Here is a 13969-nt window from a genome sequence, read left to right on the forward strand (position 1 = left end):
TGTGTGAAAATGAAGCCTCAGGCAGCCATGATTTGCTGTTTAACATTATTTCTGGTGACAGAAACTTCTCACTATAGATCTAAGTTCCACAAACAAGTAAGTGTCTGACTCTTATAAGGACCAAACTTACTGTGACTCTTGATCCATGAGAGAGGCCCCATCAGTTCTCAATGACTAGACTGATGATAAACAACTCATGTCACTTAAAATCAATTTCCAAATCATTACAATGCTACTCTTTTAGAAACAAAGCAATTTTCTAAGGAAGAGAACAAAGCAAAGGTGAGAGGCTTCTAGGACTTTCAATGGTATGGTTGCAAGATGCAGTATTATAATAGAAAAATAACTACAAACTAGTGTACAGTATTATAATAGAAAAATAACTACAAACTAGTGAGAACCTGGATGGGGAGTGTTTGAGAAGAGAGTCAACTACTGGCTTAGCCATCAAATAATTTAGGGTTGGACCTTAATTTTGCTGCTTGTTAGTTACCCGTGCGTATTGAATATGCCAAAAACAGTAACAATAAGTCTCTCAATGAGAGATGTTACTGGTGCCCGCTCGAACAAATAGATGAGCAATGGGATGACAATTTAGTTGCCCAAATTGCTTTTTTCCTAACACAATTTTTATGTGTCACTGATAAAATAAAATTTTTATTTAATTATAATTTTTTTTGTTTTTGTTTATGGGCCAGACCTGGTGATGCTCAGGGGTTATTCCTGACTCTGCACTAAGGAATTATTCCTGGCATTGATCAGGGCTGTGTGCAAGGCAAATACCCTACCTGTTATCAAATAATACTATATATATACTGTTATACTATTTTTCCAGTCCCAGTGGCTTTTTTTAGATCATCTTTACCAAATATCATGACTACAAATGAGTTAACTATTCTATTACTGGTTTTCAATGATTATTCCTACTATCTGTTAGTTACTTCCTCTCTGAGGATGGGTGATATCCAGTTGGCAGTAGTAGTTCTATTTCTGTTACTGTTCATGCAGGCAGAGAATAGCGTGGTGCTCTAACATTGCTTAGTCTTTTGGGGTTCTTGCTGAGCACTTCCAAACACAACCTGCTGTTTTGAAGTTCAGAGCCCAGTGACCACTGTGAAGATTCTAGAACTCATAGATCAGAGTGTGTTCTCTGCTTGTACTGACACTTAGGCTTCTTTCCACCTGTTCCTGTGAATCAACACAGGGACCTACTGTAACTTTCTTTCTTGTCTGAACCCAGTTTCTCTTTTTATTCCCATTGAATCTCTAAACTGAGATGAGAGAGGAGAATCCCACAGTAAAAGAGACTCTGAAAATTTATGTTTTATAGGATGGAGATAAACTTTACCATCCTGGAGGAAAGCACAAAACTGAAAGGAATCAAGGTATGTGTCCACAGTATATAACCTTTCATTTGGAGATTTAGCAGGCCAAAGAGAGGTCACTGCTCTTGCAAGCATATCCTCAGATGATATGCTTTCAGACAAACAACAGTTGCTAATACATTCTTCATGTTTACAGTATTGACAGATTTCCTTGCAGTTATCTATAGCATAATCAATAAGTAAGTTAGCAAATATTTACATGTGATGTAGAAGAATAGGCAAGAGTTCATTTTAAAACCCAAAAGTAAAATATCTTTGCTCCTCTGAGCTAATAAGAGGCAAAAGAAGAATGAGGAAAAGATTCCTTCATTTCTTCATTCCCTTAATTCAAAGGTATTTTCAGGAAGCTTACTTCGATTTAATACTCGGGTGCTGAGAGGTCTTTGAAAATGAAAGATAGGGATTGTGAGGACAAGACAGCTCACACTCAGGAGGGAGAGATACACAATGGAGGTAAGATAGTGATATTGATGCTGATAGTGATATTCTCACCCAAAGAGTAGAAATTACTGAATTCTGTACACTCATATTCAAGTATAGTTTAGGTGCTAAATGTATCTGATATTTGGTGGCAAGTACATCCATAGATGTAGAATTGAGAAAGTGAAAAGAAAGAAAGATATTTGACATCAATTCAGGAACACTAACCAAGTGTTGTACAAGATTCTGTCTCTAAATGTTTGTATTAACATTATGGTATCATCTCCAAGCTATATGGATGGACAAAGCTATCTGGATGAGAAGCATTCAGCTTAAATAACTTGCCCAAAATTGATACACTTGGATAGATATCAAAGAAAGATACAAACCAGCTTACTTCTGTTCTCTAAATGGAGTCCTCCACTGAGCTGTGAAATACATATACAGGGTGCATCCATGACTTTTAGCCTGGTCATTTCATTTTATTGACATCAACAACTTAATAACTTTTACATTATCCATTTCTTTCCATTCCACTATCCTAAGGCAAGTCTTTCTGGGAATATTTAAATAAATTTACTCTTGTGGAGTCAACTTACTCTACCCATGGACCAAATTAAGTCTGCCACAAGCTTTTATAAAGTTTTACTGGTATTCTGTCATTTCTGTTCATGAACATATTCCCTTCAACTGCTTTTGTGTTGTATAGGCAGAGTTAAGCAGTTTCAATAAAGATTGTATGGCACAAAACTTAAATTGTTTACTCATTGGCTAGAGTTGTCATAGTTAGCAAATGAAAATCTCGGATGCCTGATTAAATTTCATTTAAAGAATACTTTTTCTTGGGTCATTGAAATTTTTTCAATGGATCATTGAAAAATTATTTGTTGTTCATTTGAAATATTTCAGTTGATCCTCATTATTTATGAACACTCTATTTGTAAATTCTAATACTCATTGAAATTTGTTTGTACTCTCCAAATCAATACAGTGTTTTCTCTCTCCATCATTCATAGTAATGCACAGAACATCAAAATAAGTGAGGTGCATATTTCCAGCTTGCGCTGCACAAAGTGGGACTCTGTAAAAGGAAGGTTTCTGAATGTGCAGCAACCAGACATTAATTAAAAAACAACCTCACAGTAAACTGGAAGTATTTGACAGCTCTTTCCTGTTGCATTTCCTGGGACATTAGGGTTTCCAGTGGAAATTTTTTTTTTTTTTTTGCTTTTTGGGTCACACCTGGCGATGCACAGGGGTTACTCCTGGCTCTGCACTCAGGAATTACTCCTGGCGGTGCTCAGGGGACCATATGGGATGCTGGGATTTGAACCCGGGTCGGCCGCGTGCAAGGCAAACGCCCTACCCGCTATGCTATCACTCCAGCCCCTCCAGTGGAAATTTTTAAGAGGCCTTGCTCTAATGTAACCAAGTATTCTTCTGGTGGCCTATGTAGTATCATTTGTTTTTCTTTTTTTTGTTCTATTTTATTGGGTATTTTGCTGGTTATAATGACCTCGAAGTGTAATGGTGAAGTGCAGACTCTGATGATGATGAGACTCTGATGTGCCTTATGCAGAAAGCACATGTGTTAGAAAAATTTTGCTCCCAATCTGTCATGAGTTATAGGGCTGCTGAGAATATTGGCCATGGGTTTATGTTAATGAGGCAATGGTAAGTATTGACTAAGCACTCTTTAAATAGAATCACTTATAAAATAGACATAAAGTAGACATATTGACCTCTTGGTGAAAATGAACAGAAACCTGCAGGAATGTAACTTTTCATATTTCTCCAAGGAGAGATGTTACTGTATTTTCTAGTATGGTATTTGTGGTGATTTTTATGTAACACAATTGCTGTGAAGAATAACAATCGACTTTGATAGTAAAATGAGCATTTAACTGGATTTCCTATATTTTATTTTGCAACTTTACTAATCTGGTCCTCTTCATAAAAGCTTACAGATTGTAGTAAATTTAGGTTGCATTCTATACTATTGCTAATAACCTTTCAAAAACAAATCCAAGCATATTTTATGGTAATATATAATTAGCACAACACTTGAGCTCATTCATGACAGCCACAATTAATTTCCATTCTCATCTTTTTTCACCTTCTCTTCGGAGACATTAAAGTCAGAGACTTTTCTGAATTGCCCCTGTCCTTGTACTGTCACTCTGCCTAGATGTCAGTAACACACTGCCTGTCTACTAGGTCTTACTTGTTGAGGACCCTGTTCAAGGTCATGTCCTCTGGGACTTAAACACTTGACCTTATGAACCTAATGACTCATTCCAACTCTTAGAATGAATTTACTAACCTTAGCCAATGTCAGAGAAGAGAAATGCTAATTAAGCTATTACTGTTCCTTCTCTTTCTTCCCTCCTTTCTTTCCAGAGAAATGCCTTGGACCTTGTATTGTGTCTTCTAACTGCAGCGAGCCCTGCACTCAGCAGTTTCGTGGCAAAATAGAATTTGTATGTAATCAACACAAATGGCAAAAATCAATTGAAACATGTACGAGCCTCTCTGTGGAAGCACTATTTAAGGTGATATATCTGCATTATTAATGATCAAATGCAGCCAATCTCCAGGTGGTAGGAGAGGCTTTTTCTTTTCAGTTTGTTCAGTCTGACAATGTTTTAGATCTGGACGTAGGGAACCTACAGAATGAGTTTCAGCTTTCTTTCTGCCTCACTTAATGGCTCAGGTATGTTCTTACTTCCAGTTCATGGATCCCTCTCAAAATACTTGCTCACAAAAAAATCTGATACTCATTTTGTAAGCAGAACATGTTTAGTGGTTAAATTTTAGTTTTAAAGATAGATTTGAAGCCTCTTGGACAAATCAGTTGATCAACTAAATGTGTTTCATTTGATATCTTTTTCTAAACCTTTCAGTCACATGACCAAAAGAAAGGAACAGAAATTCAATGAATACAACAAATCTCAGTTAAGATAAAGTATTCCATAGTGTGTTCTTTGACTAGTAACGATTCGCACCTGTCTTTTATTCAGTCCTGGAGAAGCACATTAATGTTTGCATCTCTTGAAGTTTTAACTGAGATTTTATAAAGGAATTTCTGATTAGCAAACATAATCTGGAACCTCTAATGAACTGAATTAATTGGATTTATAATTGAAGTAATGATTGTCTCAATTCATTTTAAGTCATTCTGAGATCCTAGGTTAACAAATAAGGACACAAAGAGATAATTTATTATTTGTTTGTTTCTTGGGGGCACACCGGGTGGTACTCAGAGCTTACTTGTGGATCTGTGCTCAGGGATCACTCCTGGCAGGAATCAGAGACCCAGTTGGGTGCTGGAGATTGAAAATACGCCAGCTGTGTCCAAAACAAACACTCTACCCTCTGTACTATCTCTCCAGCCCACAAACAAATGATTTCTAACTGCTTGGTTCTAAACTCTCTGTTATTGCAATTCCTTACCATATTTACCAGCCTACTTGCCAACACTACCTCTGAAATTCCACATGGTTCCTGTTGGAAAAACAAATAAACAAGCAAAAAGAACTTTGAAAGGGACTTGGAAGAGTGCTAAAAGGGTTTGAGCAGATGCTTCGCATGCAGGAGTCCTGGTTGAATTCCCAGTACCATATAGTCCAGAATACTACCAGGGGCCCCTCCCATGCTCAGTAGTAAGTCGGGAATAGCTCCCAAATACTACTGGGTGTGGGCTGCAAACAAAAAAGGAATGCTACCAGCAAAACACATGAAAAATACTCACTTGATATAATCAGACATATTTTTGTATCTAGAATTTCCCCACAACTCTGGGGAAAACTCTTGGAAATGTACTTCAGTTAAAATTGCCATTCTGGGGGCTGGAGTGATATCACAGTGGGTAGGGCATTTGCCTTGCACGCGGCCTACCCGGGTTCGAATCCCAGCATCCCATATAGTTCCCTGAGCACGGCCAGGGGTAATTCCTGAGTGCAAAGCCAGGAGTAACCCCTGTGCATCGCCAGGTGTGACCCAAAACGGAAAAAAAAATTGCCATTCTGAAAGTAAATTCCAACAGAACATATACTTTGATCTCTGTGAGAATTTTGATGGAATCTTCTGACATCAGAAGATAGCGCCAGACTTACCCTTTCTATACAGCTTAGCATCCAAATCCCTCTCTGAAAGCCATTTTCCATTCTGCCGGTTTACACCCCGGGAAGTAATGGTGCCTTTAATTCCCTCCATCTGACCCATTAGGTGCTTAACCATCTTCGACACATCTTTTTAAAAACAGGACACTAGTATTGCATCACGCCTTTCTGTAGCAGCGTCATCATCATCGATACCTCTGCATGTTCTTGACTTCCGAGCTCCAGAATCTGTCACGGATCTCGTGCAAGGACTCCGCAAGTACTGCCCACTTGATTATTCTTGTATAACTAATAATGTGAAGTCATCAGAAGCTACATCTGGAAATATTGCATTTATAGTGGAGCTATTAAAAAATATTTCTACAAGTTTATCTGATAGTGTGACCAGAGAAAAAATGAAGGTACTTTTTGTTTATTTCATTTAAAAACTGGGGATCCTTTTATCCCCAAATCTTGTAGTGCAGCTTCAAATGTTCTTTTCTGTTTGATTATTTTGGGGGTCACATCTGGTGAAGCTCAGGGATTACTCTTGGCTCTGTACTCAGAAATTACTCCTGGCTCTGTACTCAGGGATTACTCCTGGTAGTGCTCAGGAGACCATATGGGATGCTGGGGATTGTACCCAGATTGGCCATGTGCAAGGCAAACTCCTTACTCACTGTACTATTGTTTCGGCCCCTCAAATGTACTTTTTAGACTAAACTATGCTACAAAAACAACAGAACACAGCCAGAATTTCATTTCAATCAGGCATAAGGATTCCTTCTAGTTTGTGGAAGTTTTGAGAAGTCACAGTAATTTTTATATGTATTTTTATATTTTCAAGAACACATCACACAAAGAGCTGTCAGGAAAAGTGTGGTATACTGGGGTTTCTAAAATTTCATTCTGTAGAACATAATTCTGAGGCATCTAACAGAGGAAAATTCTTTAAAAGGGAGCTCAGAAGAACAACAAATTGGGAATTTCTCATTCAATAAATTAATCTGCTTTCCTACTGGCAGAAAGCTCAGAACTTTGAGTATGTTACTACACTCTCATATAAGAAGGAGGTATGAGATATGGTATGCAGTATTTTTAAAATTTAGGATAGCATTAAATTTACCCCTAACCCTTTCCATTAAACAATCATTAAAAGCTCATGGACAACTTAGGGTCTACAAGTTACAGTTTAGAAATGCCTCCCGAACACATGAAAAAGCATAGATTTGCCTTATTCTGATACTTTCTGTTTTATTTCATTTATTAGTTTTATCATCCTTTTACTCTTCTCCAATCTCTGAAGGCTTATTAGTATGACTCTAATAAAAAATGAGTTTATAGAAATTTGTATCAAATCAATGATCTGTGATCATTGGATATTTAGAAAATTCATATTCTAGAAATAAACTTTGTACAAAAATGACTTATTGTAAATCTTTTGTATAATATCCACTATTTTTTAAATAATTTTAGGGCTATAGCAAAATTGCCAACCACATCCTCAATCCAGAGGCTATTTCAAATTGGGCTTTTGTTCCTGACAAAAAGGCCAGCTCAGATCTGCTGAACTCAGTGAATTATTTTGCAAAGCACCTCCACATCCGCAACGAATCTGAGGATATCGTGGATGAACTTTTCATTCAGACAAAAGGGTTTCGCATCCCCCATAACACCTCAGAGAAACGTTTCAATTTCTCCATGAATGTAAACAACATCACAAGGGCCGTCTCAGGAATGATCGAAATTCCCAGGCAAGAGCTGTGGAAGCTGCCATTGAACGCATCGCAAGTCATCACCATAGCGTTTCCCACCCTGGGGGCTATTCTGACAGAAGCTCATGTGCAAAATGAGACTCCTCCCAAGGCCGTGAATGGCCTGGTCCTTTCATTGATTGTGCCAGAAAGATTGAAGCAAGTCTTACTCACCTTTGAGAAGATTAATAAATCCAGGAATGCAAGGGCTCAGTGTGTGGGCTGGCACTCCAGTAAAAGAAGGTGGGAGGAGAAGGCGTGTGAAACCATGTTGGATATCAAGAACCAAGTGAAATGCCGGTGTAACCACACCTACACACTAATGTCATTTTCTATCCTCATGTCTCCTAAACTTATAGAAGACAAAGTCCTGGACTACGTTACCTGCATCGGGCTTGGCATCTCCATCCTTAGCTTGATGCTGTGCCTGATCATTGAAGCCATGGTGTGGTCCCGGGTGGTGGTGACAGAGATATCATACATGCGTCATGTGTGCATCGTGAACATAGCTGTGTCTCTCCTGACGGCCAATGTATGCTTCATTGTCGCCTCTAATTTTAATAAAGAGGCCCGGGACTCCAACTGGTGTGTGGCGATGACATTTTTCAGCCACTTTTTCTACCTCTCTCTGTTTTTCTGGATGCTCTTCAAAGCTCTGCTCATTATTTATGGGATATTGGTTGTTTTCCGTAGGATGATGAAATCCCGCATGATGACCATTGGCTTTACCATTGGGTATGGGTGCCCTCTGGTCATTGCTGTCACCACAGTTGCTGTCACAGTGCCTGGGAAAGGCTATATGAGACCTGATGTTTGTTGGCTCAACTGGGACAACACCAAAGCCCTTTTGGCATTTGCTGTTCCAGCCTTGGTCATTGTGGCTGTGAATCTGGTTGTGGTTTTTGTTGTTGCTGTCAACACTCAGAGGCCCTCAATTGGCAGTTCCAAGTCTCAGGACATGACCATAATTATGAGGATCAGCAAAAACATTGTCATCCTCACCCCATTACTGGGACTGACATGGGGTTTTGGAATAGCCACCCTCATAAAAGACACACCCTTGATTTTCCATATAATCTTTTCCGTGCTCAACGCCTTTCAGGTAAGTTCCAAGGATAATTTATCAATGAATAAATATTTAAAAAATTTAGTTATAAATTATTTTATAAATAGTATGAAACACAACAAATTATAAAATATAAATAAATAAATAATAAATAAATATAAACTATAGAAAATATTTTATAAATATTATGAAGTATAAAATGCATAAAGTAACTTTAAAATTCTGGCTGTGCTAAACAAAAAAGCCTGTGATTTAAAAATACAGAATGTAATGTGGTCCTCCCATTTTATTCCATAGTTTAGAACTCTTTAGCTGTGACTTTTCTCACCTTCTATGTATAAAGTTAGATTTAGCTGACCAGACTATTTGAGTAGGAATATCTTTTCTCTTCACAGACCTATTATCTAATGTCACAAAGCAGACTTTTGCTAAAGAGAGGATCATCTTTAGTTAGGAGGCTCACATCTCCACACTCAAGTTATGCTTCAAAGAAAGCACACTTCTAATCTTCTTTCAAGGAATTTGGAAACTTGGTAAAATAATAGTCATTTTCCACAATGAGAGGAGTTAGTTCCTTTCCTTTACTGTGGATGCTAACCCATCAGGAGTTCTGATGGTTGTTAGTCCCTGTGAAACAAATGGAGTTCTTGGCCCAGAGAGATAGTACAGCGGGTAGGATGTTTGCTTTGCACACCGCTGACCTGGGTTCAATCCCTGGAATCCTATATGGTCCCCCCCACACTTCCAGGAGTAATTCCTGAGTGCAGAGCCAGGGGTAACCCCTGAGTATCACTGGGTGTGACCCAAAAAGCAAAAAAGAAAAAAAATGGAGTTGTTATTTGTAGAAACAGATCTTGCTACATGTTTTCTGATCTTGAGAACATCACTCTTCTCTGGCCAATGTTAATTCAAATAGTCTCCATTGTATTTTCTTGCGCTGATATATCCCACTGGACAAGATGATCCCTCTAGCAGTTGTTTTACTTCATTCTGGGGACTAAGGATGTACTTCTGGGAAACTATCACCAACCAGACTCTCTTCATACATTAGAGAAATTGAAAGTTTGGCATCATCATAATCTTCATCCTGTTTTTATTATATATTTATTTATTTATTTAGATTTTGGGGTCACACCTAGTGATGTTCAGGGGTCACTCCTAGCCCTGCACTCAGGAATTACTCCTGCTAATGCTTGGGGGACCATATGGGATGCCGGGGATTGAACCCAGGTTGGCTGCATGCAAGGCAAATGCCCTACCCAACTGTACTATTACTTCAGCCCCTTCATCATGTTTTTAATCAGGGGTTGGAAACCCATGACCTAGTGCCTGATTGGAATATAGCCATACTAATTCATTTATATTTTTCCCCACAGCTGCTTTTGAACTATGATGACAAAGTTGAGTCATAGTAAACTAAAGTCTTACAAACTTAAAGCATAATCTATTCACACAAAATAATTTTCAGAAAAAGTCAGAAAATCAGCAGCTTGTCACAATTCTTCTGTTTTAAAATGCTCTATGAAGTAGACTTTAAAAAGATGCCAACTCAGATAAAAGTTCTCATGATGCTTTAATAATTCTGGAAAGCATTTTCTTTCAGTTTTTTTCTTGTATTGCTTTAAAGAGAAACCCTTGACTTAAGGTTTTTTTCAGAAATCAAAATCTCTTAGGCTCACATAAAATCTCCACAACTCTCATTGTGAATTGGTGATGAATGATTTCATCCTATTCTTACTTTTCAACTTAATTAACTAGAAAATTATATTCTAGATGGTTTTTCTTTTTTTAGTTTCTGGAGCGATAGCACAGTGGGTAGGGCATTTGCCTTGCATGTGGCTGACCTGGGTTTGATTTCTCCATCCCTCTCAGACAGCCTTGAAAGCTACGGAAAGTATCCCACCCGCATGGCAGAGCCTGGCAAGCTACCTGTGGCATATTCGATATGCCAAAAACAGTAACAACAAGTCTCACAATGGAGATGTTACTGGTACCCGATTGAGTAAATCAATAAACAACCAGAACAGTGCTACAGTGCTACAGTTTCTGTAATGTTAAAACACATTTTGCTGCATACACTCCAATTTCCTTAGCATGGTTTCAATGTGACTTACATTTTAAAGTTATGCACTTTGTCAGATTATGCTACTTCACCATAAAACTGTGTCACTGTAGCACTGTCCTCCAGTGCTCATCAACTTGCTCTAGCAGGCACTAGTAATGTCTCCATTGTGAGTCTTGTTGTTACTGTTTTTGGCATATTGAATATGCCATGGGAGCGATAGCACCATAAAACTATTCTTAAAAATCCAATCCCTCCACATTAACATTGACTTGTCAATTATTGTAACATCATAGGGGACCAAATCATTTAAGCTTGCAATGACTCTGATACTACCATCCTGTATGTATACCTCTATAGTGTAGAAGCTTCTTTCGAGTTCAGAGGCCCAGGTTGCCTTTTCTTGTCTTTTTTATACCAACCAAAAGTTGACTACTACATCTAATTTCTCAAGACATTATCCATGATTGTGACTTTGAGTGACATGGTCCCATGTCACATGTTCTACTATCATGAATAAAAATGGAAAGTTTCATGAAGGTGATACACTAAAAAGAAAAAGTTGTCAGTCCATTTTTATCTGAATCTATAGAAAGTGAAGTTTCTAATGTCTGACACCTTGTCTTAGAAAACACCTAGAAGAGTTTTATGAAGGTTATGGTTGGAGTGTTGTCTGCAAAAAATGTCCCTCATGCTTCTGTTGAATTTTGCTGCAGGGGTTCTTCATTCTGCTATTTGGAACGATTATGGACCACAAGGTAATTTGAATGAATTTGTATCATTACCATAACTGATCTTCCCATGACCTAGGGCGAAGAATGAGGATGAAGAAACTTAGATTAGAAAATTTGCTTGAGAAGAGTAGAGATGTGAGGATGGTCAGGGCTCTGTCTGTGAGCAGGAAAGGAAAGAGAAATCCTCTTTAATTTCTGGACTTTGTCAACAGGAGCCTGCATTTAGGGAAAAGAATAAAAATATTTAGCACAATTTTAATCTTAAACCTGCATCTATCCATAATTTTACCTCATTCATTCAAGTCAGTTTTTTGGAAGGGGACTTAGGGACACACCCAGCAGTGCTCAGGGATTATTCCTGGGGGGGGTGATTCCATATGGGAGACCATATGGGATGTCAGTGCTTGAACCCTGGTCACCTACCTGCATGCAATAAAAGTGCTTTACCTGTTGTACTATTTCTCCAGCCCCCTTCTTGCAGAACACTGTGATAAACCCTTCTGAGGATGCTTCTACCTAGATTACTGGCCTCATAGTTTTTGAACTTTGGTCTGGGTTTGAGGTATGCTATTTCTTTTAATGTCATTTCTTCTTTAGATAAGAGATGCTTTGAAGATGAGAATGTCTTCACTGAAGGGGAAGTCAAGGATTGCAGAGGTGAGCTGCCTCTCTTTTCTTCTTCTTTTTCCCCCCTTTTTTTTGGGGGGGGGTCATACCCAGCAATACACAGGGGTTCTCCTGGCTCTGCACTCACTCAGGAATTACTCCTAGTGGTGCTCAGAGGACCATATGGGATGCTAGGAATCAAACCCGGGTCGGCCTTGTGCAAGGCAAACGCCCTACTCGCTGTGCTATCGCTATAGCCCCTCTTTTCTTCTTAGTACTGGAGGATCTTGCACAGATAAATTGGAAAACAGTCTTCAGGATTTGTTATAAAGAAGAATAGGAAATACTTCATGCATTTATTTCTTTATTCAACAAATTTGAAGGACCATGTTAGAGCTCAGCAAAATACGTCATTTCTAGAAAAATTTCCACATTATATTGTTTAAACTTGGCATTGGGATTGAGCAATATGAGTTCAGGATGCTATATTAATAAAATGCTAAAGTTTGAGTCTGAGTGATACTACAGTGGGTAGGGTGTTTGCCTTGCCTGCGGTCAACCCAGGTTCAATCCCCGGCATCCCATAAGGTTCTTTGAGTACTGCCAGGAGTGATTCCTGAGTGCAGAGCCAGGCGTAACTGCTGAGCATTGCCAGGTGTGACCCAAAGAGCGAAAAAATAAACTAATAAACTAATAAAATAAAATATATGAAAAACAAAATAAAATGCTAAAGTTCGGAAGTGAGATATCTAGAAATTAAATTTTAATTCAGAGTACTCATTGCACAGATAAGGAAACTAAGGCCCAGAATACTTAGGAGGTTTGCTCAAAGTCATCCAGCTAATCATGTCAATTATCATTGTCCTTGAAATCTTTGAAGGACTCTTTTTCAGCAAATAGCACTTTGATGGACTAAAGTATCTTTGCATATATACTCTGGAAGATAACTTTTTGCCCAAGCTGTCTTTGAGGGTCACAATTGAAACTGCCATCATTGCTTTGTGCATTGTGAAAGACATTTATTTTCCAACTGTCTCTTAAAATGATCTATTTCCTTGAAAACAAGCAAAACTTTCTGACTGCATTGACATCCGGCATTTATGGTTAGCTAATAGTAAGTATAACTACTAGTACTACAGCTAATCAATTCAAAGATGCTTTTTCTTTACTTTTTAAAGTTTCTAAGATTGAAAATGTATTGTAAAATCAGAAAAATGCCATAGCTTAATTGGCAAGTGTTCTTATATTTGTGTGTGTTTGTGAAACATAAAAATAGTTATATTGCTTAGATTAAGTGAACCATGGTAATTTATTTCTGTGTAGCACTGCCAGTTTGGCTGGCATCTCTTGATGCCTTAATATTTACTTGTTTGTCTCCCTATCACTCTATGTATATGAACATATATACATAGACATATGGATTTTGTCAATGACACTACTCATTGATGTCTTGTTATTTTTCTCTATTTTAGAATGCATCGTTTAGCCCAACAAATGCCTCTAAATTAATGAATCGCTGAGGGTGAGATGTGAGTATCAAAAACTCAAGGAGAAACTTTACTTGCATGATGTATAAACCATTCAATGCCCCTTATGAGTGTACTGTTGCTTGCTGTGTGATGTTGGAAAGGCGTGGGGAGCAACAGGCAGAATTCTCTTTCAGAGAACGGAAACTTTATCGCCTAGTACATAAGTGAAAAATATGCTCATTATCTGCAAAATCGATGTCATCTCAGTGTATCTGACCTAACCTTCAGCATCGGCATTCTTACCCTTGTGAGAGAAGGCTGGTAATGCAAGGAGACACTTTGCCATCTTTAGGGTGCACACATCTAAATTCTA

The 13969-nt window shown here is 38.2% G+C and overlaps 1 protein-coding gene across 1 annotated transcript; it reads left to right on the top strand.

Moving 5' to 3' along the window:
- On the top strand, positions 1 to 13647 carry ADGRF4 (adhesion G protein-coupled receptor F4; the record flags this gene model as incomplete). The annotated part of the gene is made up of 8 exons (XM_004605953.3): positions 1 to 96; positions 1331 to 1385; positions 4206 to 4357; positions 6070 to 6327; positions 7382 to 8761; positions 11504 to 11545; positions 12119 to 12178; positions 13600 to 13647. Coding segments are annotated over 8 exons (2091 nt in total), but the record flags the coding sequence as incomplete, so codon positions are not given.
- Between the last annotated feature and the right edge of the window lie 322 nt (positions 13648 to 13969).

The sequence above is a fragment of the Sorex araneus genome, chromosome 4 (assembly GCF_027595985.1).
Source record: "Sorex araneus isolate mSorAra2 chromosome 4, mSorAra2.pri, whole genome shotgun sequence".
NCBI lineage: Eukaryota > Metazoa > Chordata > Mammalia > Eulipotyphla > Soricidae > Sorex > Sorex araneus.